General features: G+C 38.7%; 1 protein-coding gene across 1 annotated transcript in view; it reads right to left on the bottom strand.

Annotated features, from left to right (window-relative positions):
• The window catches only part of adam19a (ADAM metallopeptidase domain 19a), a 196640-nt gene that overhangs the window by 25128 nt on the left and 144181 nt on the right, over positions 1-27331 (bottom strand). Inside the window, exons 10-16 of the mRNA XM_067579934.1 lie at positions 24355-24439; positions 18975-19117; positions 18323-18500; positions 14701-14790; positions 12807-13002; positions 11240-11348; positions 7116-7320 (exon numbers count right to left, since the gene is read on the bottom strand). Of these exons, the coding sequence (XP_067436035.1) occupies positions 7116-7320; positions 11240-11348; positions 12807-13002; positions 14701-14790; positions 18323-18500; positions 18975-19117; positions 24355-24439 (1006 nt within the window). The remainder of the gene's footprint in view (positions 1-7115; positions 7321-11239; positions 11349-12806; positions 13003-14700; positions 14791-18322; positions 18501-18974; positions 19118-24354; positions 24440-27331) is intronic.

Below are 27331 nucleotides of genomic sequence, written 5' to 3'. Positions count from 1 at the left end.
CTGTGTGGACACACTGTGGATTTTGGCCTCCATCACTTACATTGAAAGCATATTTGAAGGATCTTTTAATAGCCAGTATGAACAGAAGGAATGATTACAGCGAGGAAAACCTCTTTCACTGCTCATATGGACACCTGACTGTTGTTTTAAGACAGACCTGAAAAATTGTGAACCTATCCTTAGTCTGCCAGTTACTTTCTCAATGAATCATTTTGTTTATAAAATCTCAGAAAAAAGTGAAAAATTCCCATTATAATTTCTTAGACCCCATTGTGACGTTCAAATGTCTTGTTTTGTCTGATCAGCAGTCCAAATCCCAAAGATATTCAGTTTACTATCATGTATTACACAGCAGAGTTTCAAATCCTCACATTTGAGGAGCTGGAACCTGCAAATTTTTGCTTAAAAAATGACAGTTCTAATTATCAAAATAGTTTCAGATTAGTAATCAACTAATTAATTAATTGCTGCAGCTCTTATATGAAGGATGAGTGACTGACACTGATCTGGGCTGGAGACTCATCAGGTGAAAAGGTGTTGAGACTCCTTTATTTTTTGCTTTTCAGCTGTTTGAAGAGGAGACGATTATAAAGACAGATTATAAAGAAATTATAAAGATGAAGAAACATCTAAGGTCTTCTAACTCCACTTGAACAGCCAACGATACAAACAACCAAGAGGCCACCTAAATAAAACTTGTGGTGGTCAAGAGGACTCAAAACATTAAAGAAGAACAAAAAAATCCCAGTTAGTGTGGCAAATTTACAGAAATAATGAATGTCTTTATTTTTTTTCATAACATTTAAAAGAAATGTGATCAGGTGTGTGCTGTGATGTATTTTCTGAGCTGATAGTTTTTTCGCTGACGACAGCAGAATCTTTCCATCTAAATGTGATAATCTGAGATCTGTGTCTGTGGGTCTGCACCGACAAGTGCATGTTTCCCAATCTGCTAATGTGATGTGATAGGCTACTGGGTTAGAGTCTGTTGTCAGGAAAATGAAGAGTTTATTTGATTGAGTTTTTAATCTTTGGCCTTAAGTAGGATATCAATTCATTCCAAGCCAAAAGGCTGAATTCCAAGTTCATTCATAAGTCACTGGTGTTGAAGTCAAAGAACAGTTGGAAGTCTCTTTTGATCTTCTCGAGTAAACTCTAAAGTAATCAAATTGGTCTCAAATGAAAGTCATGTGACTCAAGTCTATGGCTCTGCTTCAAGACATAAAGAACAGAACAGAGTTACAAAACCACACAAGTTTAAGAGGGATACTGGAGCTGAGAAACATACTTATAATTAATAAAAGGCTAATGCTACTGCTTTTTCACAGCAAAACTTTTTGACTTGTCAAAGTAGGAAAAACAAAGGTGAAAATATATCTTTATATCTTTTTTATAGGTCTGTTTCCTGACATTAACAATACTTGTTTGTGCGTGAAATCATTAATTTAACTCCAGTGTTTCAGTTAATCTGCAAATTTATCTGTCATGTCACACAAATAACAGAATACAGTGGAGTAGTTATCGTATCACAAGGTTATATTTTGTCAGAGGGCTTCAATCCTACTGTAACAAATGTGTGTTTTTTACGAGTGTGTTTGTGATGTTAGTGCAGATCGACTGCTTAATGAGTGAAAGTGAAAACATTTGCATCATTAGCTCCTCTCAGCTGTGAGTGACTGTGCTCTTTCAAGTTGAGGGAGGAAGAGTAAAACTGTTCTGCAGTAAATTACATTCTGTTAAATTTCACGCACTCATGGCTGTGTGTGTGTGTCCATAGATGAATCGTGATTGTCAGCAGTATCAATAGTGTTTATTATGTTATTCTGTATTCTTTGAAAGCCTTGTATCAGTCTAGCTCCCCTATGGTAACCTGAGTAGATGTTAGGCTCTGGTTAGATGAAGCTGATGGCGTAGTCGGACCGAAGTTTGCTTCCCATTCATGCGTATGTGGAATGAGGTGAGACACATTTGCTTTTGGGCTTAAATGAGCCTGCTTCCTTCACCTCTCGCAATCTGATTGAACTTTGACACGTTAAATCACAAAGCTCTCCAATGTCCAGCTGTTGTTTTTGTTGTTTTTTGACCTCTCATTCAGGAAATATTGTGAATGTTGAATGTTCATCTTATGGAAAATTGTACGGTTTAAACGTTGATTGTTATGTCTTGCAACTGTTTTACAAGGCTGTGCTACAGAGCATCTTGTCCTTCGGCCATAAAGACCTCATTCTGAGTAAGGCTGAGCGCATCCTCAATGACCCCTCTCTCCCTCTACACAACAGGTTCCAACTAAGCTATCAGGACAAAGAAAGGATTCTGCAAAGGAAAATAAGAACAACCAGGTTGAGCAAGTCTTTTGTTCTTTCGGCAATTAGACTGTTAAATGAGAGGGACAGTACAAACATAGGAATTAATGGTATTTTGGTCAGGGCTGTGTGCAATGGTAATCCTTGTGCAACACTTGGTATGGTGCAATGTATTTTATATTTTATTAGTTGATTCTAATGCGTATGCAGAGTTTGTTTTTCAGGGATCATTTAGTCCACTGTATGTGAGGTATTTATTTGTCTCTACATTAGTGTGTGTGTCAGCATATGCTGGAGCAAGGGTGCTTGGAAACGCTGTGTGTGTGTGTGTGTGCATGTGTGTATGTGTTGGGGATGGAAGAGGTGACTGCATATTGTATAGTTGTATATACATCTGATTTTATGACTGTTCTGGGTACTTCTGCACCTTGACCCCCCAAACTTCCTTATCAGGGATAGTAAAGTTTACCTTGACCTTGTTGTTGTTAGCTTGCTAGCTCCTGCACTTTAATACCCTGTCTATGTTATTTCCTGTCCTGACCTGGTTTGGCCACACCAGACAGAATTTCACCTGTCAGATTTAAGTCTGATTGCAGCAGCAAAAGTGCGTAATGCATAAAAGTTAGTGCATTACACACTACAAGCCTTACGCAGCAGTAAAAATGTTTTTTTTAAGTCTTTTTGGAGGCTTCTCTTGCAGACTGAAGACCATAATTCATGACTTTCTTATGTCCCATTCCATCACTGAGTTGTATTAGTACCCATATTAGTATTTGCATTAGTCCTGTATCTTCTGCTCTGCCTGTTGTTGTTCGTTTAGCATTGTTAGCAGGGGAATCAATTTAGTGTACTGTAGGTGAATGCGTGACTGTGTGATTAGAAGCAGCGGCTTTGTGCTACGTGTGCATTTATTGCTGAGAAAAGGCCGGTTCAATATGATGACTCAAAATTCATCATGCTGGATGCCAGACAATATTCTCTGCTGCCTATTTATAATATATTACTCATGCAGCAGTCCTTTCAGTGGGGCCCTGCACAATAGCTAGAATGGAATTCAAGTGGCTGGAATGTGAAGCAATATAAGCAATATAGACAGACAGAGAAATAGCATTTACTGATGGAATGGAGGAGGCTGCAGAAATGACTCTGTGTGTATTTTCATATATGTATTTCACATGCATAATTCAGAACTTCTTTTGCGTGTGTGTGTGTGTGTGTGTGTGTGTGTGTGTGTGTGTGGTGTGTGTGTTTAATAACAAAGATCTTTCAGAGAACAGACCTGCTGGGTCCCACTGACATTTACTTTTGTATGAGGTGGGCTGGTGCAAAGCTCTGATCATTTATTCAGATGTAGGATATTAGTGACTAATAGCGATGGGAATACCGACAAATGGCCATCTTTAGATGGAATGAAGAATCATTCAACAAACATTCATCCAGACAGAGAAAGTGAAAAGTTCAAGTCTAAAAATTAGTACAGATTTTTTCCCCCAAATAAAGTTAAAAAAAGGTACACTTGAGCCTACAAACCTTTGCACATGTAATATTTTGCGAGCTACTGGATCCAAATACTGGCGGTCACAATTAAGTAATATTATGTTGATACACTTAAAATGCTTTAATGATGTGTGTAAAAGCTGAAGTGGGAGATTCTGACTCCTGAAAGAGATTTGACATGATCAGCTAGATTGTTTCAGCGGAGAGGAACTACCACTCTGCTAGTCTTGTTGAACCGCAAAAACACAGTCCCATTGTAGAGTCAAGTTTCTTTCTCTAAACCTGCATTCATTGAGTTCTGGCCACTTGGGAGCAACATACCAAGCTGAAAATTGTTATAGCTAACATGTTAGTAAACAGATGCATATTTACACATCCAGTTAACATTCATTTGAAGTCGTGTTTGTGTCCACCTGATGAATATAAGTCCAATAACTTAACTCCTTTTATCTCTGTTTTGTTCTCCACCAATTTCTGAGAGAAAAAATACCTGTCTCTGCTAAATGCTCAACTATGTTCACCAGCTAGTTGCTAACTGCATCTGTTTGCTGTTTGGTGCTGAGCAGGTAGTGTACATCAGGCCAAACAGTCTGCTGCCACTGCATCGTCTAATGAAAGCGGTGAGACTGAACCAAAACGGTAAAGTTGTGTTGAAAGACAATTCTGAGGGGACCTGCAGAGTCCAGTGAGTTGAATTCTCTATGGCTACCTACTGATAAGAGCAGCTTTATCTGACGTAACTAATTCATAACTAAAAATTGGTGTAGATCTGTTATCACCATATAGTATATTGATTAACTATTAAATTGATAAGCTTAAAATATTTTTAGCAACAACATGATGTTATTGCTTGACAACAGAAGACTCATCACCATCTTTGACCTGTACAGACACCTGCTTGCAGAGAGCTGGACATGACCTGTAAAGTTTTACTTTAGCAAGTTAAGGTGATGACACACATGATGATTGTACAGTTATGTTTGGGTGTGACAACTGACTCAGTCCAATTTGAGTCAGTCAGTGTTAACAGTCCGCAGATCATTCTAAATTAATTCCTTCTCCCTTTTCATACAGACGAGCAGGATTAACTTTTTTTAAATGAATGTCAGTTTCTTTTGTGGTACAGAATAAACAAGAATCTTTGTGTTCTCTTGGGATTTCAACATTTGCCCAGCAACTCAATTGTAATCATAGCCTATCTATCAGGCAGTCTGTTGTCTCTGTATTTACTCACTAGTTCTGACCTCCACAACTACAAATCATCTCTTCAAGGGTTTAAGCTAATCTTCTGGTCCGTCTTAAGCTTTACTCATGGAGCAGCTAATACTGTCTGCTGCCGTAAGCATTTGTCAGCCTGGCAAAAGCGACAGTTAGCTCCTGCTGAAATTGAGAAGCCTGAAAGTTAACTATGGTGCTCTTTGCTAATAAAAAAGAGTAAGGAGAGATAAGAGATCTCATTAGAGATCAGTTAGTCTTAGAGCTGAGCAAATCCAGGAATTCTGCCAACCTGGAATTGCAGCCCCAGCTACAGTACACAAGACATTATGCAGCTACACATGTTTCATTACATGCACTGGTGCATGTAAACACACCTCAACAGGAACTCTTGTTTGATAGTCTCCTCACCCCTGAGCTACGGTGGTCTGTACAAACAGGAGGGGAGAATGGGGTAACATGAGCCACTTTTTACATTTGATGGTTTTACTGCAAAATTAAAGTGTATTTGTTTCAAATAATAGTTACTATATATACCTCAGGTTGTTGTGTATCCATGGAAATTAAAATAAGTTATCTAATCATTATGGTTTAGAACAATGAGCTATCAAAAAAGTTGGTCCTATGGCACAACTTACCCCCCAAGATAGGGGTAAAATGAGCATGGGGATGGCGTAAATAGTGCTAACATTAAATACTGATATTAAAATTACACAAAATCAAACAAAATTAATTATAAAATTAAAAGATTTTTTGAACTTTATTTATGCCATCAATTTAACAAAGGTAAAAACTTGTACTTTAAGTAAAACCATATGTTTGTGTCTTGACAGAAAGAATGTGTGTGTAAATGTGCTCTTGTGTAAACAGACAGGTGACAAATTAAAGGAAAAACTGGTCCAGGTCTGAATGCTTGACCCCTACAGTGAGGGGTTCTGGGGGCTCTATTATGCTGTGGGGGGCATTTTGCTGGCATGGTTTGGGTCCATTTGTCCCCTTAGAGTGAAGGGTCACTGCAAATCAATACAAAGTAGTTCTGAGTGATCACCTTTTTCCTATGATGAAACATTTCTATCCTGATGGGAGTGGTCTCTTCCAGGATGACAATGCCCCCATCCATAGGGCATGAGGGGTCACTGAATGGTTTGATGAGTATGAAAATGATGTGAATCATATACTATGGCCTTCACAGTCACCAGATCTCAACCAAAATTGAACACTTATGGGAGATTTGGACTGAGGTGTTCGACAGCGCTCTCCACCACCATCATCAAAACACCAAATGAGGAAATATCTTTTTGAAGAATGATGTTCATCCCTCCAGAAGAGTCCAGAGACTGTAGAATCAATGCCAAGCCACATTGAAGCTGTGCTGGTGGCACATGGTGGCCAAATATCTTACTAAGACACTTTATGTTGGTTTTTCCTTTAATTTGCCACCCGTCTGTATGTACAGCATGTTTGTGTGTGGCTTAAACTTGGATTGAGTAATGTGAACTATACTTTCTTAATTTGTGGTCACATGATTACTTTTGTTTATGGTTACCTAGATAGAGGGGGTGGCTCATTTTACCCACTGGCTCTGTTTACCCCGTTCTCCCCTACCACAGCAAAAAAAGAGTAAGCCAACAAGCTGAAGCAGAGATCCCAGAGGAACACATAGTGTGGAGGCACTACATCAGTGTTCAGGTAGTAGAGGGGAAACACTGCTTGGCATTTGGTTTTTTTGGCTTGAGAAGACAGCTTTAAATCCTTGGTGACTGAGATGTGCTGTTGTGTTGCCAGCTGCCTTCTCTCTGCACCATCTTCTGTTGCGGGTCAGGTGAAAACACTAGGTAGGTGTTCTTGTTTTCGGCTGGTGGCCAGATACAGTAATTGTGGGGCAAAGTGCTAGTATTGATCAAAAACCCTGTTAACACTATGGTCATTCCACTCTGTGGAGCACAGAAAACCCTACACATTCTCTTAGAATAACAGACCTGTGTACTGCTATTCAATTAGATCATTTTTTAAAGACTTATAACATATCATAACAATCCTATAATTAAATAATATAAATTCATTGCAAGAACATTTGAGCCCCGCCCGTTGTGGACCAACCTTTCCCTCGCCACACTTGGTGCCGGTCATGACGAGGCCGGGGTCAGGCAGGTCACCCTGGCCATCCTGGGTGCTGTAGACATAGGTGCCTCGACACTTCACCTCGATGCCGTCCGTCTTGATGGTGGTGTCAATGGACACAGCGTTGGTGCCTTTGGGCTTCTTGGCAGCGCTGTGACACTGGATCTTACCACACTTGGCATCACTGGACAGAAATACAAGCAGACAAACCATTTAGCTTCTTTTTTGTCAAATCTGCTTTGCAGTCAAGCAGCTCGACCAAGCAGCTGCAGTGGAGAAGCTGGGATTAGAGACAAACTAGTTATCTGTTTACCAATATTTATCAGCCAAAGCTTGACTTCTGTCAGTTAATCATTGCCGTGATTCACCAGATGACATCTCAAATATAAATGCAGATGATCAAGTATAAGCTGGCAGGTGTTTATGTTTGTGTTCATTTTCATCTTGTTTGCAGTATATTCAAAATCACATATGTGGACAATAAAAGTGCTGATTTTGATAGAATATAGACTATAATATTTATTAGGATGGAAAATTCTTGCAGCGTTTTAAGGATAAGGCTGGAAATATTCTTTTTTCTTGTTAACAAATCTCATGTGCAGACCCAAACCAACAATGAACTGATCTAATAACAAGTATTGTGTGTGTATGAAAGCCTGATATATCTTATTCCTCTCTGTCATAGAGCTCCATTATTGTCCAAAAACTATTAAAAACACATCAATGAGCCACACTGCTGCACTGGCTGACATGTTCTTTCATTACCATGAAATACTCACCAGAGCACCAAATGTGGATTAATCCACCACTGAAAACAGTCCCCAACTGATGCACTATTTCCTTCTGTTTGTTAAAGCCTACAGTGACTTGCTGTTTTAGAAAATGACTGAGCATGTTTTAAAATGAAACTATATATTTGTGAGCTGTTTTTAAAGATTTAGATCTTCAGTAAGAACCGATTGGCTTGGGGGCTGAGTGGAATTGGAAAGTCGTTGGTTTTGGTCTTTTCATGGGATTTGTTGACAATAAGAAAAATATCTAATATTGTGGTGTGTGCAGACTGAGCATTTTTGCAAGAGTTTGTAAGTGTTTACTGGCCACAAACAGCCAATAAAATAATCAAATTCAAAGATATTCAATTTGTGCATATGTGTCTTACCCTCAATTTGTAACACTCAGAATGAAACTGCATCCACTCAGGTTTTTGCATTGACTGTATATACAGTCCTGACACTTCTAATATGTGCTTTGTGTTGATTCTTAACATGTTTATACATAGTGCATTTTACTTTCATATACACACAAAGAATATATGTATGTAAATATATAAGATGAGAATGTATTTGTGTATGAATGTAATATATGGTATGTACAGTGGTTTGCACAACCCCTTTACTGTCTCCAAAACACAGTTTTATCCGTTTTACAGAACAGACAATACAAGAGGATCTTAGGCTAGACAAATTGTTACAGTATTCAAGTTACTGTTATTTATATAATCATTTCTGGTCTATTACAGCAGAGGAAATTTTGTCATTTTAATTTGAGCAAGTAAAGTCTTGAAAGACCTATTATTCTTCATCCTATTGTCTTTATTAATAATTTCCCCTTCATGATGTACAGAATATAGTGAATTCTATGAAAACAGACAAGAAAAAGACAGAATGTACATCACCAGACATGTGAATTATTAAAAGTTTTCAATCTGAATATCCATATTGTAGTGATACTGTAAATCCATGCTTAGTTGGGAGATGTGAGGTTTTGGATAGGTGCCTCAACAACACTTATTGAGGGAGGACAGAATCTTACTTACATTTTTTTTTTTTTTACCAACACCCACATCTTCCTCATTAATATAGAGATTCAAACAGGCTAATACACACACACACACACACACACACACACGTTGCCTACTCTGAGAAAAACAAATGAGGAGGATTACAGAATGATGGGCAGATAACGGCTGTGCGTAGATATTTCACTTGTCTTAAAAAGAGACAGACAGTGCATTTACATATCATCTAATCAGCCCTTTGACTCACTGTGGCCAGAAAACACTGTAATGACTCCCGTGGGACTCCATAATGGATTTGGGCAGTGGTGGATCATACGAGGCAGCTGTCAACCACCTTAATCCACAGCCTCATTTACATAGCTAAGTCGCTAATTTGGCTCCATTAATTAGCTCTGGCACTGTGCCATCGAAACTGCTTCTCAGAGGTTTGTGTTGACAGTGTATAGAGGGCCTGGCTCTATGAGTGTGTGTGTGTGTGTGTGCTTGTTAGTTCAGTTCAGCAGAAGAGCTTTGAATAGAACTAAATGTAATTTCTGTAGTGACAAGTGAACATATGATGATCAGTATAAAAGTTAACTGTGATAGTAAGAGAGGATTTTGTTAAAGCTGCACTAATTTTGGAGCCTTAAAGGTGAAACAAGCTGAAAACACAGCACTGCTATATTATCACCATTTACATAAAGTTCTGTGGTGACATTATCAATCATTTGGAGTTGTGTTTGTGTCCACCTAATGAATGTAAATCCATTATTCACTCTCTTTTATCTCTGTCTTTGGTTTCCACCAACTCAGGAGAAAAATGTCTGACTCTTTAGTTGCTAAATGCTCCACTATGTTCACCAGCTAGTCTCTAACTGTGTCTGTCTGCTGTTTGGTGCTGAGCAGGTGGTGTACAGTGGGATTATCAGAGCTTTTTTTCACTGTAAACATCTGTCATCTGCTGGAAATTAAGTAAGACTGACCAAAAACAGTAAAATTATGCACTGTAAAACCAAAACAGTGAGCTAAATGAGGCTAAAAAGCTACATAGCTGTGGGTTCATACAGTAACTCTACGCAACTATTCACAGCATACAGTCCATTTTCAATTTAAAATATATTGATTAGCGCAGCTTTAAAATAACATGGGATTAATATTGGCCACACAGTAAATAGAAAGTCCAGTCATCTTGGACTTGGAGACAACAAATTTATAACAGAGGCACTATTAAGTGTTACAAACGTGAAGTGTATAAGACATGGTTGTTTATTGGTCATGGAGGGTCCAGCTAAGAGATGCTGTCAAATTGCATTATGGGAAATGTAAGACGAAGTTTGAAGTGATGAGTTTTTGGAGATTGATCCATTGATGCAACTGCATCAGTTTTGACCATTCTTTTTTAATCTGTGTGTCCCTTTAAAGCAGACAGAGATAAGCACCACATCTCATGTTAGTTTTCATATTAACTGTACAACTGCAAATAGTTCACTTGTTATCTGTCAGTGTTAAACATCACTTTCAGCATGGCTGGAGTTTTCATTCATTGTGGTGTATTTTCTTGTTTTTTATCACAATCAAAGATTTGCTACCTTGGTGGGGTCTTATTTAGCAATAAATATCAAATATTACATAATATTCATTTTCTGAGTTAACAAAGCTTTATGTTTCAGACTACAGCTTGAACTCAGTGTTAAAGATTGCCAGAGAGCGTGTCCTCACACACAGTGACATTATTGTATTGACTATTTTGGCTACTTGTTAAAATGTTTAGTTTGAGAAGGAAAATGCATAAATCAGAGTGTAAAAGTATTGTCTAATATTCAACGGAAGCCTACTTCTGTCAGGAAAAGAACAGTTTGATGAAATGTTGGGAAAGAAAAAAAAGAAATACTCTTTGCAAGTGAAAACTATGAGACAGCCCAAAATGTAAAACTTTAATCTTATTTTCCAGATTTTTAGGTCAAATTTAATACTTAGTACCTCATTTTTTGTGAGTATTTAATTTTTTCTTTAAAATCATCAACATTTAATGTATTTTTTTATCTTGTTGCAGAAGAGGGCTTCCATATATACATGTCTGATGTGAGACAGAAGTATGCCTCAGTTTTATTTATTTATTTAACTATGCGTATCATGTTCCTGTGGAGAGGTTTAGAATCTAACTAACTGCACTTTTAGACAATTTTGGCTTCAAAATGTTCAAATTTAAAGGTACTCAGTTGTGACAGAAATCCAACAAGAATATGTATCTTCCTGTAAAAACCTTTATCATTGGAAGAGTAGCATATGTCTTAAACATGTGTAAAGCATTACCAGTATCTCTCACCTTTTCTCACACTTCATGTAGTTGCCATGCTCATCTTTCCCACAGTTTCCAAAAGCGTTCCCTGCTGCATTGACATCTTCAAAGCAGGCATCATGGGCCGGTCGGGCTCCTGGAAACACAACATATCCCATCAGCCCTCTGCACTCAGGCTGTTTACTTGAATTCACCGTTGCTAACCATTTTAGCAATGTTCCCCTCTTCAGACAACAAATGGCAACATGCTGACTCACAAAGCTCTTCATAACAGACAGACACAGCTGATGCTGGTCTCAGCCACCTGGTCACCTGGAGCGGAGATCATCTTGAAGATCAACTCACCATACAAACACTGGAAACCCTCTTACAGCTAAGAGACTCTAAGGGGTGTGTGGCAAATATCAGAATGTCAAACCCAGAGTCAGATGAAAAGATCAATATCAATTTCATCATGTTCTTGTAGAATAAAGAGTCAACTGGTTTGTGCTCACAGTGGGGTTTCAATAGTGCTCGAACCTGGAAACTCACCATGAGGACAAGACTGATGTGCGTGATCAGTCACTGCAGCCAGCTGTTTGTCAAGAACTGCTGGAAATCTGACTGCTTTGAAAACCAAAAGGTCACCTTGTATTATTTCTATTTCTACATGAGATGAGCGACATACACTAGGTGAATAGGACAGGTTACCAGCCTTTTACTAAATGTCAAACTGTTTCTTGAAAGGACAGTTTCACAATTTAAGTGTAAGTGATGGTCCTCCTTCTGTGCAAAAATGTATTTAAAACAGTCTTTTTAGTGTCAAAGGAAACACAAAGAGGGAATTTGATGCTAAAAAGACTGTAAATGTGTCAGATATCCACTTGATATGACTAACTCAGACTGCTGAAGACTCATACAAGCTTCACATCAACTTTCAAATACATTTTTGCATAAAATGACTGTGGGCACATTGTGGATTTTGGCCTCCACCATTTACATTTTAAAGCACATTTGAAGGATATTTTAATATCCAGTATGAACAGGAGGAATGATTACAGCGAGGAAAACCTCTTTCACTGTTCATATGGACACCTGACTGTTGTTTTAAGACAGACTTGAAAAATCATGAACCTGTACTTTAAGGTCCACAAAAGAACTGGCTGTTCAATGATGTCACCTTGAGTGAATGTATAACAATCAGGCAGAATAGAGATAGACAGGTAGACTATAGGATTGTTTTATTGTAAACAAAAACATGCAGAACAATAAAATGAGATGATGCACATTAAAAGTCAACATTCTGCCTTTTATCTATTGTATTGATGAACAAAAGCTGTCATACTTCTGAATGCTGCTTTCACATCTGAGAGATGGAAGGAGCACTTCTAGCTCTGATGAGTGTTTATTTTGACAGACTACTTCCAGCTCATGTTATTTATTGTATTATCAACTCTGACATACAGTACAGTATGACTGCTGTCAGGTTTGTCAGCACTTACACTATTTTTAAAGCTGTTTTAACCACCAACACTTGTTATCTCAGGTAGATATTGCTGTAATAATATGTGAGTGGGTGAAGTGTCTGGTCTACTATACTGTGACTTTTCATTACCGTAGCCCCAGAGCTGCAGGCACTGCTGTTCGTGGGTGAGGCACATGCCGTTGTAGCAGTAGGCCACTCCGGACTGGCAGGACGAGCCGTCCAGCAGGTAGACGTTGGAGGGACAGTAAGGAGAAGCCCCGGTGCAGTACTCTGGCAGGTCACATGCCCCCGCCGGGCCCCGGCACATAGTACCTGCCTGCTTTAACTAGTGGAGAGAGGACCAACAGTGAGTGGGGAGGGAGAGACAACAAGACAACTGAAACAACATCAAGACCACATCTGATGTGATAAATCTCAGAGGGTGATGCATAGCAGGCCAAAGTCTAGCTGTGTAAAAATCTAGCTTTAAAACTTTCAGTTGATATTGTGTTTAAATGGTGAATATTCCCAATTAATTTACATAGTATTAAATAAATTGTCACAAACAAAGGATAGGAGAACTGGTTATAATCTTGGGTTTTAGACAAAACATAATTAAGTAACCATGTCTATTCTATACTAATGCAGAAAGAGTGGGAGGAAGGGGGTCAACAGGGTCCCATTAGCTAATTTTTTGCCCCAGATCCCCTTTTGCAGGTTAATCAGATCATGAGAGAGCAAAAGATGCTCAGAGTTCAACACAGCAAAGCAATTTTGACACTAAAAATATGGAGAAATATAATATATGGACCAAAGGAAGACAACAACACTCTACAAGCTTTATTCACGCCTGCAGAACTTCATCTTAATTTTCATATATTTCATTTTGATTAATTAAACCAAATTAAAGCTGCATTAATTGTTAAAGATCCCCTCCAGACATTGTTCTAAGAGATATAAATACTGTGCTTTGAATAATTATTTGTTTCTGATATGATTCTTCCACAAAAAAGATCAATTATCTTGTTAAAATCCTTAAAATGACATTAACTCAATCTCCCTCATTCAAACATTTAACTTCTGGACACAAGATGTCTCCTACTATTGCAAAGTCCATTCTCAGTGTTTGTGCACTGGAGGGTTTAAATTTCAACATCATACTTGTGTAAGTTGCATATTGGACCATGATTGGCTCCAAACTAGTTGTGATGTCACAAATCCTGCTCATAGGTACACGTCTTCAACTGAGATTTAAGGTGAGCTCAGATAAACTTTCCTCCTTCAGCAGATGAATGTGACAATGGGTACACATACATCACTCTACACAGAGAAAGTACAAGAAGAAAAACAGATTTTTGAGTGGAGAGGGACTGCAAACCAAAACAATGAGCTATAAAAGCTCTGTAGAACTGTGGGTTTGCCACTATGAATGAGACCTTTCAAGTTACACAAAGTCATTTGACCCATTGTTTATATAAAAAGTATTCATATGTGAAGCCTTAAGGGGAATTTTGTTAAGTGTAATATATTGATGACAAAGCATGAAAAAGCAGCATATGTAAAACAGCTGCAGTAGGACTAAAAAATAAGCCAAAATATGAAATATGTGTGACTGTGTAAAAAGTATAAAAGTATTAATGTACTCAATTTGTAAAATAAAGAGTAAAAATGTGAATATAAACATAAACAATATGAAGAATGATAGAACATACAGAATGAGAACAGTGGTAGCTCTTAGTACTGTGTCACTTCTGTCTCAGTATTTGTCTCAGTAGAATTTGGCATCACAGTTCTCTGTATTACTATGGGATGTCAGGATGTGCATTTGAACACTGGGATCACGGCAGAGATGAAAAGCGTTGGTATGATGTGAAGACGACGACTCGTGCTGTGAAGGGAACTGACACATGCTGTGGGTACAGTATGTCAACACATGGACATGATGACTGACACTGAACTAATGATAAAACCACAGATATTACTGCAAACCAAGTGAGCTCCCACCTACACCACTCTGCCTGCACTATGTGTGTGTGTGTCTTACTTTACAGCCTTCGCAGCACACTCCGTGGGCACACTGAGCCTCCTCCTTCAAGGTGCAATTATTGGCATTGCAGCAGTCATTGGTGCATTCCTGTAAACGGACACAGACACACACACAAGTTATCACAACTAAGTCGACACAGATAAAACTGCTAAACTTACACACCCACACACCACCTTAGTCCACCTCTACTTCTTCATATACAGTTATTAGTATGACTTTCTAATAACTCATCCATTATAAAGGGTTTATAAGTTGTAACTCATGGCTTTATTAATGTTCATTAATCATTTACTGCTGCTTAATAGATCAGTTATAAGCCATTAATAAAGATATTGGGTTTCAGATCGGGCAGCAACTGATGATTATTTTCATTATTGATTAATCTGTCAAATATTTTCTCAATTAATCAATTAGTTGTTTGGTCAGAAAATGGTGAAAAATATACAGTTTATTGTCATAGAGAACCAAATAAACCAGAAAATATTCATATTTAAGAAACTGGAATCAGATCATTTGGGGAAAAAAAAAATCTAATGATCTAAATGACTCCAAACTATTGATCCATTATCAAAATAGTTGCTGATTAATTTGAAATTTAAAGTTGACAACTAATTGATTAATCAACTAATTGTTGCAGCTCTAGTTGTGGATTTGCAAAAATAATGAAGGGTAATAAAGTCTCTGGTTAGCAAGTTAAAGACATCAAGTTAAAGGTTGTAAATGTTAGTAAGTTATTAATAAAAAGTAATAAACTGTCAGATTTAAATACAGATATCCCCATTAGGTTTTTTGTGGCCCTGATGCAAATCCTTTAATATTGAGTTTCTGCTAATACGTCTAATATGTCCAATCCAATCCAAGAGCAGAAGATGCAATGTTGATTTAAATTGCATCTGGCATATTGAAATAACAGCTGCAGCCTTCTGACTTTGGAACACACTTTTGATGAGCTGCTTAATCCAAATACTGAAGGTCCTGCTTCAGAACGATGAAGTTGATTGAATTCAATTATTTGACCTGATATGAATAGAAGTTTAACTTGAAAGTGTGACTCTTGAAATTGATGTATCACTCTCACCAGAATCATTTGTCACAATCAACACAAATGTTCGCTCTGTTGTGACAGAGAGCAGCGCTACAACACTACAGGCTGAAGTGAAGAAAACACAGCAGAGTCCAGTAAAACCAGTTCTTACAAACACTGACCTGATACTTAGTTATATACTATAAGTTATTAGTAATATTAATAAATCATAAGTGAAGTCATTTGTCTTCCAAAGTGAGGGGGTAGTGGTGGACAATAAAAGGACAAAAAATTAAAAAAAAAACAAATAAATATAATAATGGCTCAAAATGTTTTCAGTTTCTAATAAGTCATCAGGATAAATTGGTTTCAGTCATCTGCAATTATAAATGTTCATGAGTTATTAATAAAGAGTTATTACGATAATTCAAGTATGCAATTTTTAATGTTGTAGGTTGTAAATTCATCCTAGTCCAGATGCCCTGAATCACTTTTCCATGGAGGTCAGAGTGATGCTGGAAACGACAACCTGCCAACTCTAAAGTAGTTCTAATTAATGGCTTATAACTGATTGATAAAGTATTGATTAAGCCATCAGTAAGGTGACTTATTATAAAGTGGTAGCCATTAAGCACACACATTCAAACACAGTGATCAGACATTTCTCAGTAGCAGCTCTCAGATAACAGAGGATTGACAGCTGTGACTGACAAGTCACAATGTCAACAGATGTTGGCAGGAAGGAAAAATAAAATCCAGAGAAGTGACTTTGCTGCTGATCTTGTGTCATACTGCGCACACGCAGACAACATCTCCGGTTGCCATGGTGCCCTCCGCTGAGCCATGGTTACGCTCAAAACAAATGTGGGAGTTGACTCAAGCAAGAGGGAAAAAAAAGCCAATTATACCAGCAGGAAAGAAGGGAGAGGGGATTATGGGTGAACACAACAACAACAAAAAGCACTGACTTCTTTGTATTGTGATGTTCGCTTCAACAACATGACAGAGACAATGTGACGGAGTTTGAATTCTAAACCTGAATGTCTCTCTGTGACCCCCCCCCCCCCCCCCCCCCCCCCACCACACACACACACACACACACTTGCTGTACAAAGCTATCCAAGTAGATTTTCAAAATAACACAATTTCTGTAAATGCTGGTGGTGTTTTTGAATGCCCTTCCTGAAAAACAAGACAGAGATGACTGCATTTCCTTTACAGTTGGTAAACCATATGTTTGTCATGTGCATCATACATTTGTCTCTGCTGGGGGAAATATCAAGGTGAGACCATTAAGCAGCATTCTGTAGCTCATCTCATTTGCAATGCTAAGAACAGGTGGCTTGTCAGCAGCCTGAGCTTGACTGTCAGCTGAGTGGGAGTCATAACAAACAGCCTCGCCAGCAGCGATGCTGCTGTCAGCCACCAATTTGCTTCTTCTGTTTTCAATTTGCTCTGCTGCTTGAACCAAAGACGTTTACTTAACCTCTAGGTTTATTGAGCGCAAACACTTCATCCCGATTTGGGGGAAACTTTCAGCAATCTTTCAGCTGTGTTGCACAAATGCAACGCAGAGCGCATTAATGATGAGGCTGGACTGATGCTGGGCTATGCAAGTTCAAACCTGAAGTAAAAGAGTAGAAACAGCTCTTTGTTTATCCGGTGGAATGTAATATTTACTTAATTTTATACTTAACATACTTTATTTTATACAAAAAAGTGTAGAGACAGAGGAGCACAGAGAAGGACACCTGGTGAACACGCATACTGGCTACAACTGCAGCAGATCATCTCTGCACACACAGCTGGATGCTGTTGATATTGCAGGTTAGGCAATGTTATTGTATATTTATAGTTCTAATAACTGTATAAACCATTGGGTGGTTTAATTTATAACAATGTGTTATATGGGCGGCTGTGGCTCAGGAGGTAGAGCGGGTCGTCCACTAATCGGAAGATCGGCGGTTTGATTCCCGGCTCCTCCAGTCCACATTCCGATGTGTCCTTGGGCGAGACATTTAACCCCAAATTGCTCCTGATGGCTGTGCCATCAGTGTATGAATGTGTGTGAATGGTTAGCTTCCTCTGATGGGCAGGTTGGGACCTTGCATGGTACCCATTCAGCGTATGAATGTGTGTGAATGGGTGAATGTGATTCGTAGTGTAAAAAGCGCTTTGAGTGGTCGTAAGACTAGAAAGGCGCTATACAAGTACAGTCCATTTACCATATTTCATAAACTCATCATAGGTTTTTCTATGCAAAATCTTAGTAAAAGTAACTTGTAAGTGCAGCTGTTAGATACATTTAGTGGAGTATGATGTAGCATCAAATGGAAGTTCTCACATAAAATACCTCAAAATTGTACTTAAGTACAGTTCTTGAGTAAATGTGTTTATCCAACCTTCCAGGTAGCCATTGTTTTCAGTGTTTGTTTTCAAAGTCTCTGCAAGTTGATACCATCATGTCATATGGAAGTGAATGGAAAGGTTGTCTGATGTTCTAAAGGACCACAGCATGCTTTGGGAAACGGTTAGCTATAATTTTAAGCACATGTAATTTGGTGTAAGTTCAGATAAAATATCAAATGTGCTCACATCAGGTTCCCCACAGTCACACTCTTCTCCATCCTCCACAAAGCCATTGCCGCACTTCTTGCCCCCCACCAGGTCCTTCATGTTGGGCATGTTGTAGAGACACATGCCCCCTCCCTTCTGGAAGTAGTTGTCCAGGTCACGTTTGCTGCAGCGACTGAAGACTCGTGGAAATGGATGTCTGGGAGAAGGACATCAACACTCATTAACACTCTTTGACAATCATCAAAATTTGCAAAAATATATCACATAGATATTCTAGTCTTGCTAACAATAGTTCCTTGTGTTTCTATCTTTTGCTTTGAGATATTGAAGGTCAACATACAAAGGCAAGGTAGGTGAGGTAAAGTGTTCTTTCATCCTGTTTTTTGTCTTTTGTTAAAACTAATGTAAAAAACACTGGAAATACAATATCAGTGAAAATAGTCATTAAACTTTTATGATGATCATTATAAAACGGCACAAAAGTTTGTGCTTTCATATCTGAGAGAAATCAAACATCTCCAGCGACAAGTCAAGCTCTTTAGGCAGCCACATTAATATGTAATTAATTTTTTTCTTTAGCTGATGAAATTGTTATTCATGTCAAGCTGTTAGCAACAACAACTCTGCCTGAGTGAGCCTGATGAAGCCTGTTGTGGTGTCTGAGGCTCACCCGGTTGCAGCAGCCATCACGCAGCCTCCTTCCTCGGCGGTGGCCTCCACACAGCAGCCGTCGTGGTCGTGGCTCATACCGAAGTTGTGGCCGATCTCATGGGCCATGGTGGCTGCGGCTCCGATGGAGAGCTCAGAGTGGTCCTGTGGGTGATTCAGAGGGAATTCTCATTTATATGACTCAGAACTCTGATAACATCATGCTAGACTGAGAAGTCATGTGAGAAGAATGTATAAATGCAAACATCCTGTTAGGACTACATATGTGGAAAAAAAAGTAGTCTAAAGCCCTTTGTGTCTCCAGAGGGAGCTGTGTGAAATCTGATAAATTGCCTCAAGTGATGTCACTTGAGTCAGCGTGGGTCGGGGCTGAAGACCATGAGTTTGAAAATGAAATCTGGGGGTGTGGAGTTAGAAAGAAGTGAGGTTACCAGACCTCTGTAGATCCTCATCTCTGCTGGAGTCTAGCAGCTCCAGGCTACATTGGCCGCTACCAGCATAACACACCACAATCTACGATCCAACTGATGGTGGTTGAGTTGCATTATGGGCAATGTAGGTGCCAGGTTTTAACAAGGAAGAGGAATGCGTGGAAAAAAGATTATATATGCTTCTGCTGCATCAATTTTTAACTTTTTCTTTAAAAAACTGCCCATCGTGAGTCTGCTGATGTTATAAGACTGCAATGCTACATTGGTGGAGTACTCTTGTTACCCTCTAGGGGACCCCCCTATTTGTCCTAGTCTCTCTGCATTGTGTATGAGTATTAGTTAATTATCAGTAACTGGTTTGTGGTAGCTCCATCAAGCATACATCTATTTAGGAATATGTACCATCTAACCATAATATAAAGTCAAGCAATAATACCATAAAACTAAAAGGGTCTCAACCTTATGTAAGAATGCTTAAGGCTCAATCATTTCAGTTTTTGTTTTTGATTTAGTGATGCATACAGTTTTACCAAACAAATTCATGCAATTATTCAAATTACCAGAATCATTGCCACATAGTGAACCTGGAGCCTCAGGGTTCACTTTTGTGAATCTGTTTCTTTATGTTTTTGTAAATGATTCTAATTTTCTCAATACACGTTAGTTGCCCTCTGGGATTATAATAAAGTCAAACCCAAACATATGTCCCAGATTCAGGCAGTGTATCTATGATGAAGTCACAGCTTGGGAGTCATTTCTTTTGCAAGGTGCACCCCACTTATTAAAAATATATTTGAGGGGGAATCATGCAAATAGTAGGAGGTCACCTGTTAACACGTTTTGATTATTTGATTATATTCTGCTAATGATGATTTGCAGCAGTTAGTTTTGTATGGAGAATTCTAAATACCATTCTACCCTCAATCTACAGAAATCTAAATGGCATCACATAGTATTAGTCGCAGCAGAAATATATCCAGAGAACTGCACTGTACCAGTTATGTAAAAATAAAGGAACTGCTAATAAGGTAAGCTTATCACTGAAAAATGATTCTCTTCATCAGTAAACTGACTAAGAGTCTAAAGCCATGCTAGCAGCTCTGTGATTTGAGCTAAATGCTAATGTAAGCATGCTAACATGCTCACAGACATATGCTAGCATATGCATAATACTAGCTGATGCTTATCAGGTGCAAATTACCCTGTTCACTGTCTTAGTTTTGCTAATTAGCACTAAACACAAAGCACAGCTGGGGCTGATGGGAATGTCACTAGTTTAGCTTGTATTTGGTCTAATTGAAATTTTGACCTGCAGATGGCACTGGATGAAAAGTCAGAGGATGACCAAAATTATTACAAATCATCCTGAAGGGCTCATGAATGTCTGTACCACATTACATGGCAATCTATCCAATGGTTGTCGAGATATTTCCCATAAAATCATAAATGTCAACCTCATGGTGGTGCTAGAAGAAAAGAATTCATCATCTGGGGAACAGGAATAACTACAGGGTTACAAAGCAACCTGTCTGTTATTTGTCAAAATATTTAAGGACCAAAGTGGCAGACCAACTGACTTTGCCATCCGTAGATTCAAGTGATTTAAAGTGGAAATGAAACTCCTGTAGGAAGGAAGGACAGCTACAGTGTCCTAGTTCCAAAGGTAAAAAAGTCAAACACACGAGAATAGAGCTGCATGAACACACGCTGACACACACACACACACACACACCAGTGACAGTATTCAGAAGTACTTAGCTCCTCTTTGATCCATTGAAAGCTGTCATTCACTCTTAGCTCTGCTTCTGAATTATGCATATTGTACTGTATAAAACAGGAATGTATTAACTGTCTGGCAATGCTGATGTTCTGCAGTGAAATCCTGGACACACAAGTGAGGTGTGTGTGTGAAGTGTGTGTGAAGTGTGTGCTGGTTGGGCAGTGCTGAGAGGTGACTCCACTGCTTGGTCAGCCACAGGACATTTGGATTCTAGAGGCCACCTCTGCCCACAGGAGAGCTAACAGCCTATTAGAAGCTAATCAAGCTTGGAAAAGCTATTGATCTCTCCAGCCGCATCCATTCAGTCCAGGGCTGCACACACATATGGAGCCACACAGTTACACAGGCTGAATGATACTACATTGTGGATATTTTAAAGCTGCGGGCAACAAGGCAACACTTGAATCTAAATATCTGACAACAATAAAGTGGGCTGCAGCAGAGAACAGTGTCCCCTTCCTACAGGATTTTTCATTCTGAAAATTCTTAGTTTTAGCATTGTACTGTATGGCAATGTCCGTCTGTTGTCCTGTCCATCACTTTGGTCCAGATCCAGTATTCAATTTAGGGTGTTTTCAAATCTGCAGTTGGTGTGCTCGGGTCCAAATCAGTGGATGAGTTGGTAAACTTTGTGTATTCTCGCCTTGGTTCGGTTTCTTTTCAAACAGAGAAAAATCCAAGCGAACCAAAATGCATAACTACAAGTCATATGAGAACTTTCACTGTGCTTATTAGTCAGATGTGTGTGGGGCCGGAACAAGAACATAATAACACAAGAAGAAAGTGCTGAAGAAGGTTGTCTGGCTGTTAGCAACTGTTAAATTTATTCATCTGCATCCCAGCATGCAAAGCACACCTGTCTACGGGACAGGAGTGTGCCCAAATACAAATACGTTATTCGGCAAAGCACAAATAGTGCGTTTTTTTATGAATGTTTTTTTCATACAAATATTTTAAAAATTATTTGTATTCGGGAAGAAAAAAAAACCCATGTCAAATACCAGCGCGCAGGTGGGTTACATCACTATCTCAGTCTCTCTCCTCTGCTCCACTGTTACGTCTATCAGCAGGTCTCAACGAGAGGAGTCACATCCACCTGCTACATGACGCACATTTCCTAATTTGGACATCACTCCTGGAGTCGGGGGCGTTCCCCAGAGATAAAGCTGAGCTACTGACACACACAAAGTGCTCACTAGGGACTCTCTATAACCTGTTGTTCCCCTTCTCCTTTCCACAAAGTTAGGTTGTAAAAAATAGGTAATAAATGAAAAGTGCAAAGCAATAATCACCTTTGAAGTACCTCCCTACACATTACACGCTGTGCTGTCTCTGTGTTATGGGTGTATAAATAGGTACAGGTCTGTCTGCAATGAGGCGATGAGTAAAGTTTTAGCTCAGTAGTCAGCGCAGTCGTCTATGATCTGGGAAACTCCAGTTCAAGACCCCGTATGGGGACCTCCTTCAAAAGGTAGTTTATTTATGAACACTTATTGTAACACTTTAATTTTCTAAAATTAAAAGTGTCAAAACAAAAACAGGATTTTAAAGCCTCTTTCCATTTTTATTCCAATACAAATACAAATAATTTTGCTGCCTCAACAAATACAGGTACAAATACAAATACTGGGCCCTCTGCACATCCCTACTACGGGAGCCGTTTAGCTTAGACTCGCAGGGTACACCTTGTTGGAGGTCGGATCACGTTCCCACCACAAAGGAACAGCTCCAGAGTTTGTTTTGGTCCACACCTGAGAATGATTTATGTGTTCAGGCCTGCTCAAATGAATCGCACCAAGGGGAAAAAAACAACCACAGTCCGATTCAACTGGAGAAAAAAGCGCAGGTCTGAAAACACCCTTAGGATGTTGCTGTTGTTGACATTTTGAAGTTGTGTAGAATTTATTTGTATATTTTTCAAATTATTTAACTGTTTTTGGGGGGGTGAGAGGTGTGCACTGCTGTTGGCACAGTGCTGTCCTTTACACTCCTACCAGTTGGCATTTGGCAAAAAGTTCAGTTTTTCCAATGGAAAGACTCGTAAAAGGTTGCAACAATGGCTTTACTGAACTGTGGCAGCTTAGATGTGCACAGTGGTAAATGTATAGTGTATAGTGTACATGTATATATAAAATGTGTCCTTTTCAAGATTGTCATTTTGTAGTGACCAACCACATTTTCACGTTTTTTAACTCCCTTTTTTGTCTCGTGGGTTCTAAAATAGGCCTTATTTGGATGAACTGACCACATACTGGGAATCTTAAATATTATATTATGTATTATATATTGGGAATATTTAAACTTAATAAAGTGACATATTAACAGTCCTACAGTGAAAATTACAACAGCTTAATCTCTATTGTTAGTGCGAATTGCATTCAGGGATACTAAGCTTCGGCGGCCTGTGGCTGGCCAATGGTGTAATTTCATCATTCAGTGAGTCAGTGACGGACAGACAGTCGTGGTTGTAGTGCTGGCCCTGCTGCTGCAGTCCAATTAGAAAGCTGTGCTTGTGTATTTGTATTGTTGAGTCTTGTGCAGTTTCATGTGTATTTTACTGTTGAGTTTTATGTATTTTAAAGGCCCATCTATGGATGGACATTGCAATAAATAAATAAATATGATAAAAATAAATCTGAATAAATAAAAAATAGAAATTAGGTTGATGAGAGCTGTGAGACTAAACAAAAACGGTAAAGTTGTGGGCCGGAAAATCAAAACAAAACAAGACAAAAGAGGCTAAAAAGCTGAAAGGAGATGAACAGAACTGTGCAGTTGGTGATAATTATCTGTGGGTTTATCACGAGGCTATGTTATTTGATCCATTGTTAATATAAAAATATTGATTCATCCAGCCTTAACATCACCACTGCTCAACCTGTTCAACTTTAGCCTCACATATACCTCATCAATCCATTTTAATCCTAACCCCAAAGTAAATATGGGAACAAAATGGACTGTAGAAGTGAATACTACCAAAAAGTCTTTACTTTGGAGGACATAGTGCACGCACAAAAGCATAGAAAATCAATAGAAGATGAATTCAAGCTGGGAGAAAAGATTGAGGGGAAAAAGGGAGGGAGTGAAAAGAAAACAGAGTGGGGAGCTGGGAGAAGAAATGACAGACAGTGGAAGTAAAGCAGAAAGAGGAGAAATGTATTCCCACGTACCACGTTGATGCCTCCAGAGTTTTCCAGGCTGCACATCCCCTCCAGCGGTGCCATCCCGATAGTCGTCCCCTTGAAAATCACACCGCTATCAGAGCCGCACACACACACACACACATACACACACACACACACATAACGGAAAATCACTTAACCTTAATCTCCTCCCTGTTCACTTACTAGCTTCACAGTGGATGCACATTGATTGCAGATGCAACAGCACTGCGTGGTGGCAGACATGATAAGCCTGTCAGATGTGGGAGACGGCGTGCAAAGCACCTCAATCCCTGATCTCCTGGCAGTTGTCATTTAGCATCCTAAAACAAAATCAAGCCCTGTCTGATGAATCAAAACAAAATAGGCCCTGTGGTATCAGCAGAACTAATTATGGAGCAAGAGGGGCCACCAATTTACTGCTTGTGAATGAATGGGGGGTGTGTGTGTGTGTGTGTGTGTCTACACCGGCAGTCAAGCTATGATGCTGCCACTGCTGGCATGCTGGGTTGTTTGGTCCAATTATGCCCGACTAAAGCGAAGATCTTTTGCTTAATAAAATCTCTGTTTAACTAATCATTTGTCAATTTATACACTAACAATGTCTGAAATGATCTGACCCAAAGGCTGGCAGTGTTTATGTCATTAAGGGCTCATCAGGAGGTAGGAGGTGTATGTGGGAGGGTGTGGACTTAATCAGCTTTCTTATTACGGTAGTTGAAGCACAATGATGATTATGAACTCGTGTTTTCACATCAGTGGGGCAGAGAGTCTGCAGGTTTTCAGTCCAAACAAAAACTAAAGCAGGTAATTTCACTGATTACTTCCTCCTGAGCTGAATATTAAATAAAAGAACGATGGGTAAATACTGTTGTGCAGAGTTCTGGAGAATGTTGTTCCCAAACTGGTGGGGTAAGTGAGAACAGACATTACAGTTTCAGATGGATGGTGTGCTTAATGTTGCATGATCAATTAAGACACACAGCTGTTCATTTTCCCAGGTGATGTTATCATCTCTGTTCTATGGAGCGCTGCGCTGTTCGGATGCTGTTGATTGTTTTCTGTAGTGAATCTTTGGTTCTTGTTGGCGCCATAAGTCACCATCTAAAAAATGCTTCAGTTGCCAAGTAAACCTCCAGACTCTTTATCTGTCTTTGATATTCTTAGATGTTTTCACTGCAAATTTGGTAATCCTGACCTTGAAACTTGCTTTGCTCACATGTGTGGTATTTAAGTGCACAGCTGGAAGGAGAGGTACGAACACGTGGGAGGTTTATTCAAATGAAGCAGTGCAAAGTGAGTTGTTGTTACCTTGGTGTAAATTGGGTCTTGGTCTTTGCACTGAGAATAGACAGCTCAGAACTACATCTGTTTCTGCTGTAACATCACTCTGCTGAAGATTTGGTGATTTAATCAATAAGAGCAAACTTTACACTTACAGCAAATGTTCAGCAATAACACGTATAAATAAACCATTTTGATTAAACACTCTATTCAGTAGATGTGTTTAAATTGGCATTACAAAAACTGTTATAGGGTAGAGTCACAATTTTTCAAGTGTGTCTTAAAACAACAGTCAGGTTATGAGTGATTTACTGTGTTTACCTTTATTAAATCACCTGAAAATGACATCAGGCTGCTAGGCAGAATAACCACACACACCTCTACACACAGCACACAGCTCCATTACAATTTGCTATTGTGCCTGTTTATGTGGGAAATGTCGGATTAGCTGGCATCATTAATCCTGTGCATCATTCTTTGCTTTCTAATTGTTCTTTTCGGCAAGTGGTCTTTAATGTTCTGTTCTTGAAATAATTTTGTGCTACAAACACTCTTGTGTGACTTTAATTAGCGTATGATGTGAGTATTTACGATGTGAGATGAAGAAGAATTAAAAGTGAAATAGCATTGGATTGATCTGATTATACATTTTTTAAAAACGACTTATTGCCATCATCATTGTGCTATAAACAACTAAACTTCCTGAGAGTGTATTTAGCAGGTGGAGACGTCCCCACACAGTCCTACTTAAAGTATTGCAGTAAAAGTACATAAGTATTATGAGCTTGATGTAGTTAAAGTATTGCAGTAAAAATACATAAGTATTATGAGCTTGATGTAGTTAAAGTATTGCAGTAAAAGTACATAAGTATTATGAGCTTGATGTAGTTAAAGTATTGCAGTAAAAGTACATAAGTATTATGAGCTTGATGTAGTTAAAGTATTGCAGTAAAAGTAGTGGTTTGGTCCCTCTGACTGATATATTATTATATATGACATCATTAGATTATTAATAGTGAAGCATCAGTGTTAGAGCAGCATGTTACTGTTGTAGCTGCTGGAGGTGGAGCTAGTTTACACTACTTTATATACAGTTAGCTAGTTTAGTCCAGTGGTTCCCAACCTAGGGGTCAGGCCCCTCCAAAGGGTCATCAGATAAATCTGAGGGGTCGTGAGATGATTAATGGGAGAGGAAAGAAGAAAAAACAAAGTTCTGATACACAAATCTGTTTTCAGTTTTTGGACTTTTTCTCTAATCTTTGATTTTTGGTGAAATATTGGATCATTTGAACATTTATTGAAATGAAAGCATGTGAGAAGTTTAGAGGGAAAAATCACTATTTGGTGGAGCTGTTAACAACTCATAGACATGTGAAATGTGACCCTGACTACACACTGCTTTTTGTAAGACGTCAAAAGACAAAAAGGTTGGAAACCACTGGTTTCATCTTTAACAATGTGTTGTATTTTAAAAGCTTGTTATATTATCCATTGTGTCAAATCTGCATCTGAAAAGTAACTAAAGCTGTCAAATAAATGTAGTGGAGTAGAAAGTACAATATTTCCCTCTGAAATGTAGTGGAGTGGAAGCATAAAGTAGCATCAAATGGAAATACTCAAGTAAAGTACAAGTACCTCAAAATTGTACTGAAGTACAGTACTTGAGTAAATGTACTTAGTTACTTTCCACCACTGAATATAT

Source organism: Thunnus thynnus, chromosome 22 (genome assembly GCF_963924715.1).
Source record: "Thunnus thynnus chromosome 22, fThuThy2.1, whole genome shotgun sequence".
Taxonomy (NCBI): Eukaryota; Metazoa; Chordata; class Actinopteri; order Scombriformes; family Scombridae; genus Thunnus; species Thunnus thynnus.
The sequence above is the reverse complement of the archived record's forward strand: the minus strand, read 5'-3'. Positions and strand labels throughout refer to the sequence as shown.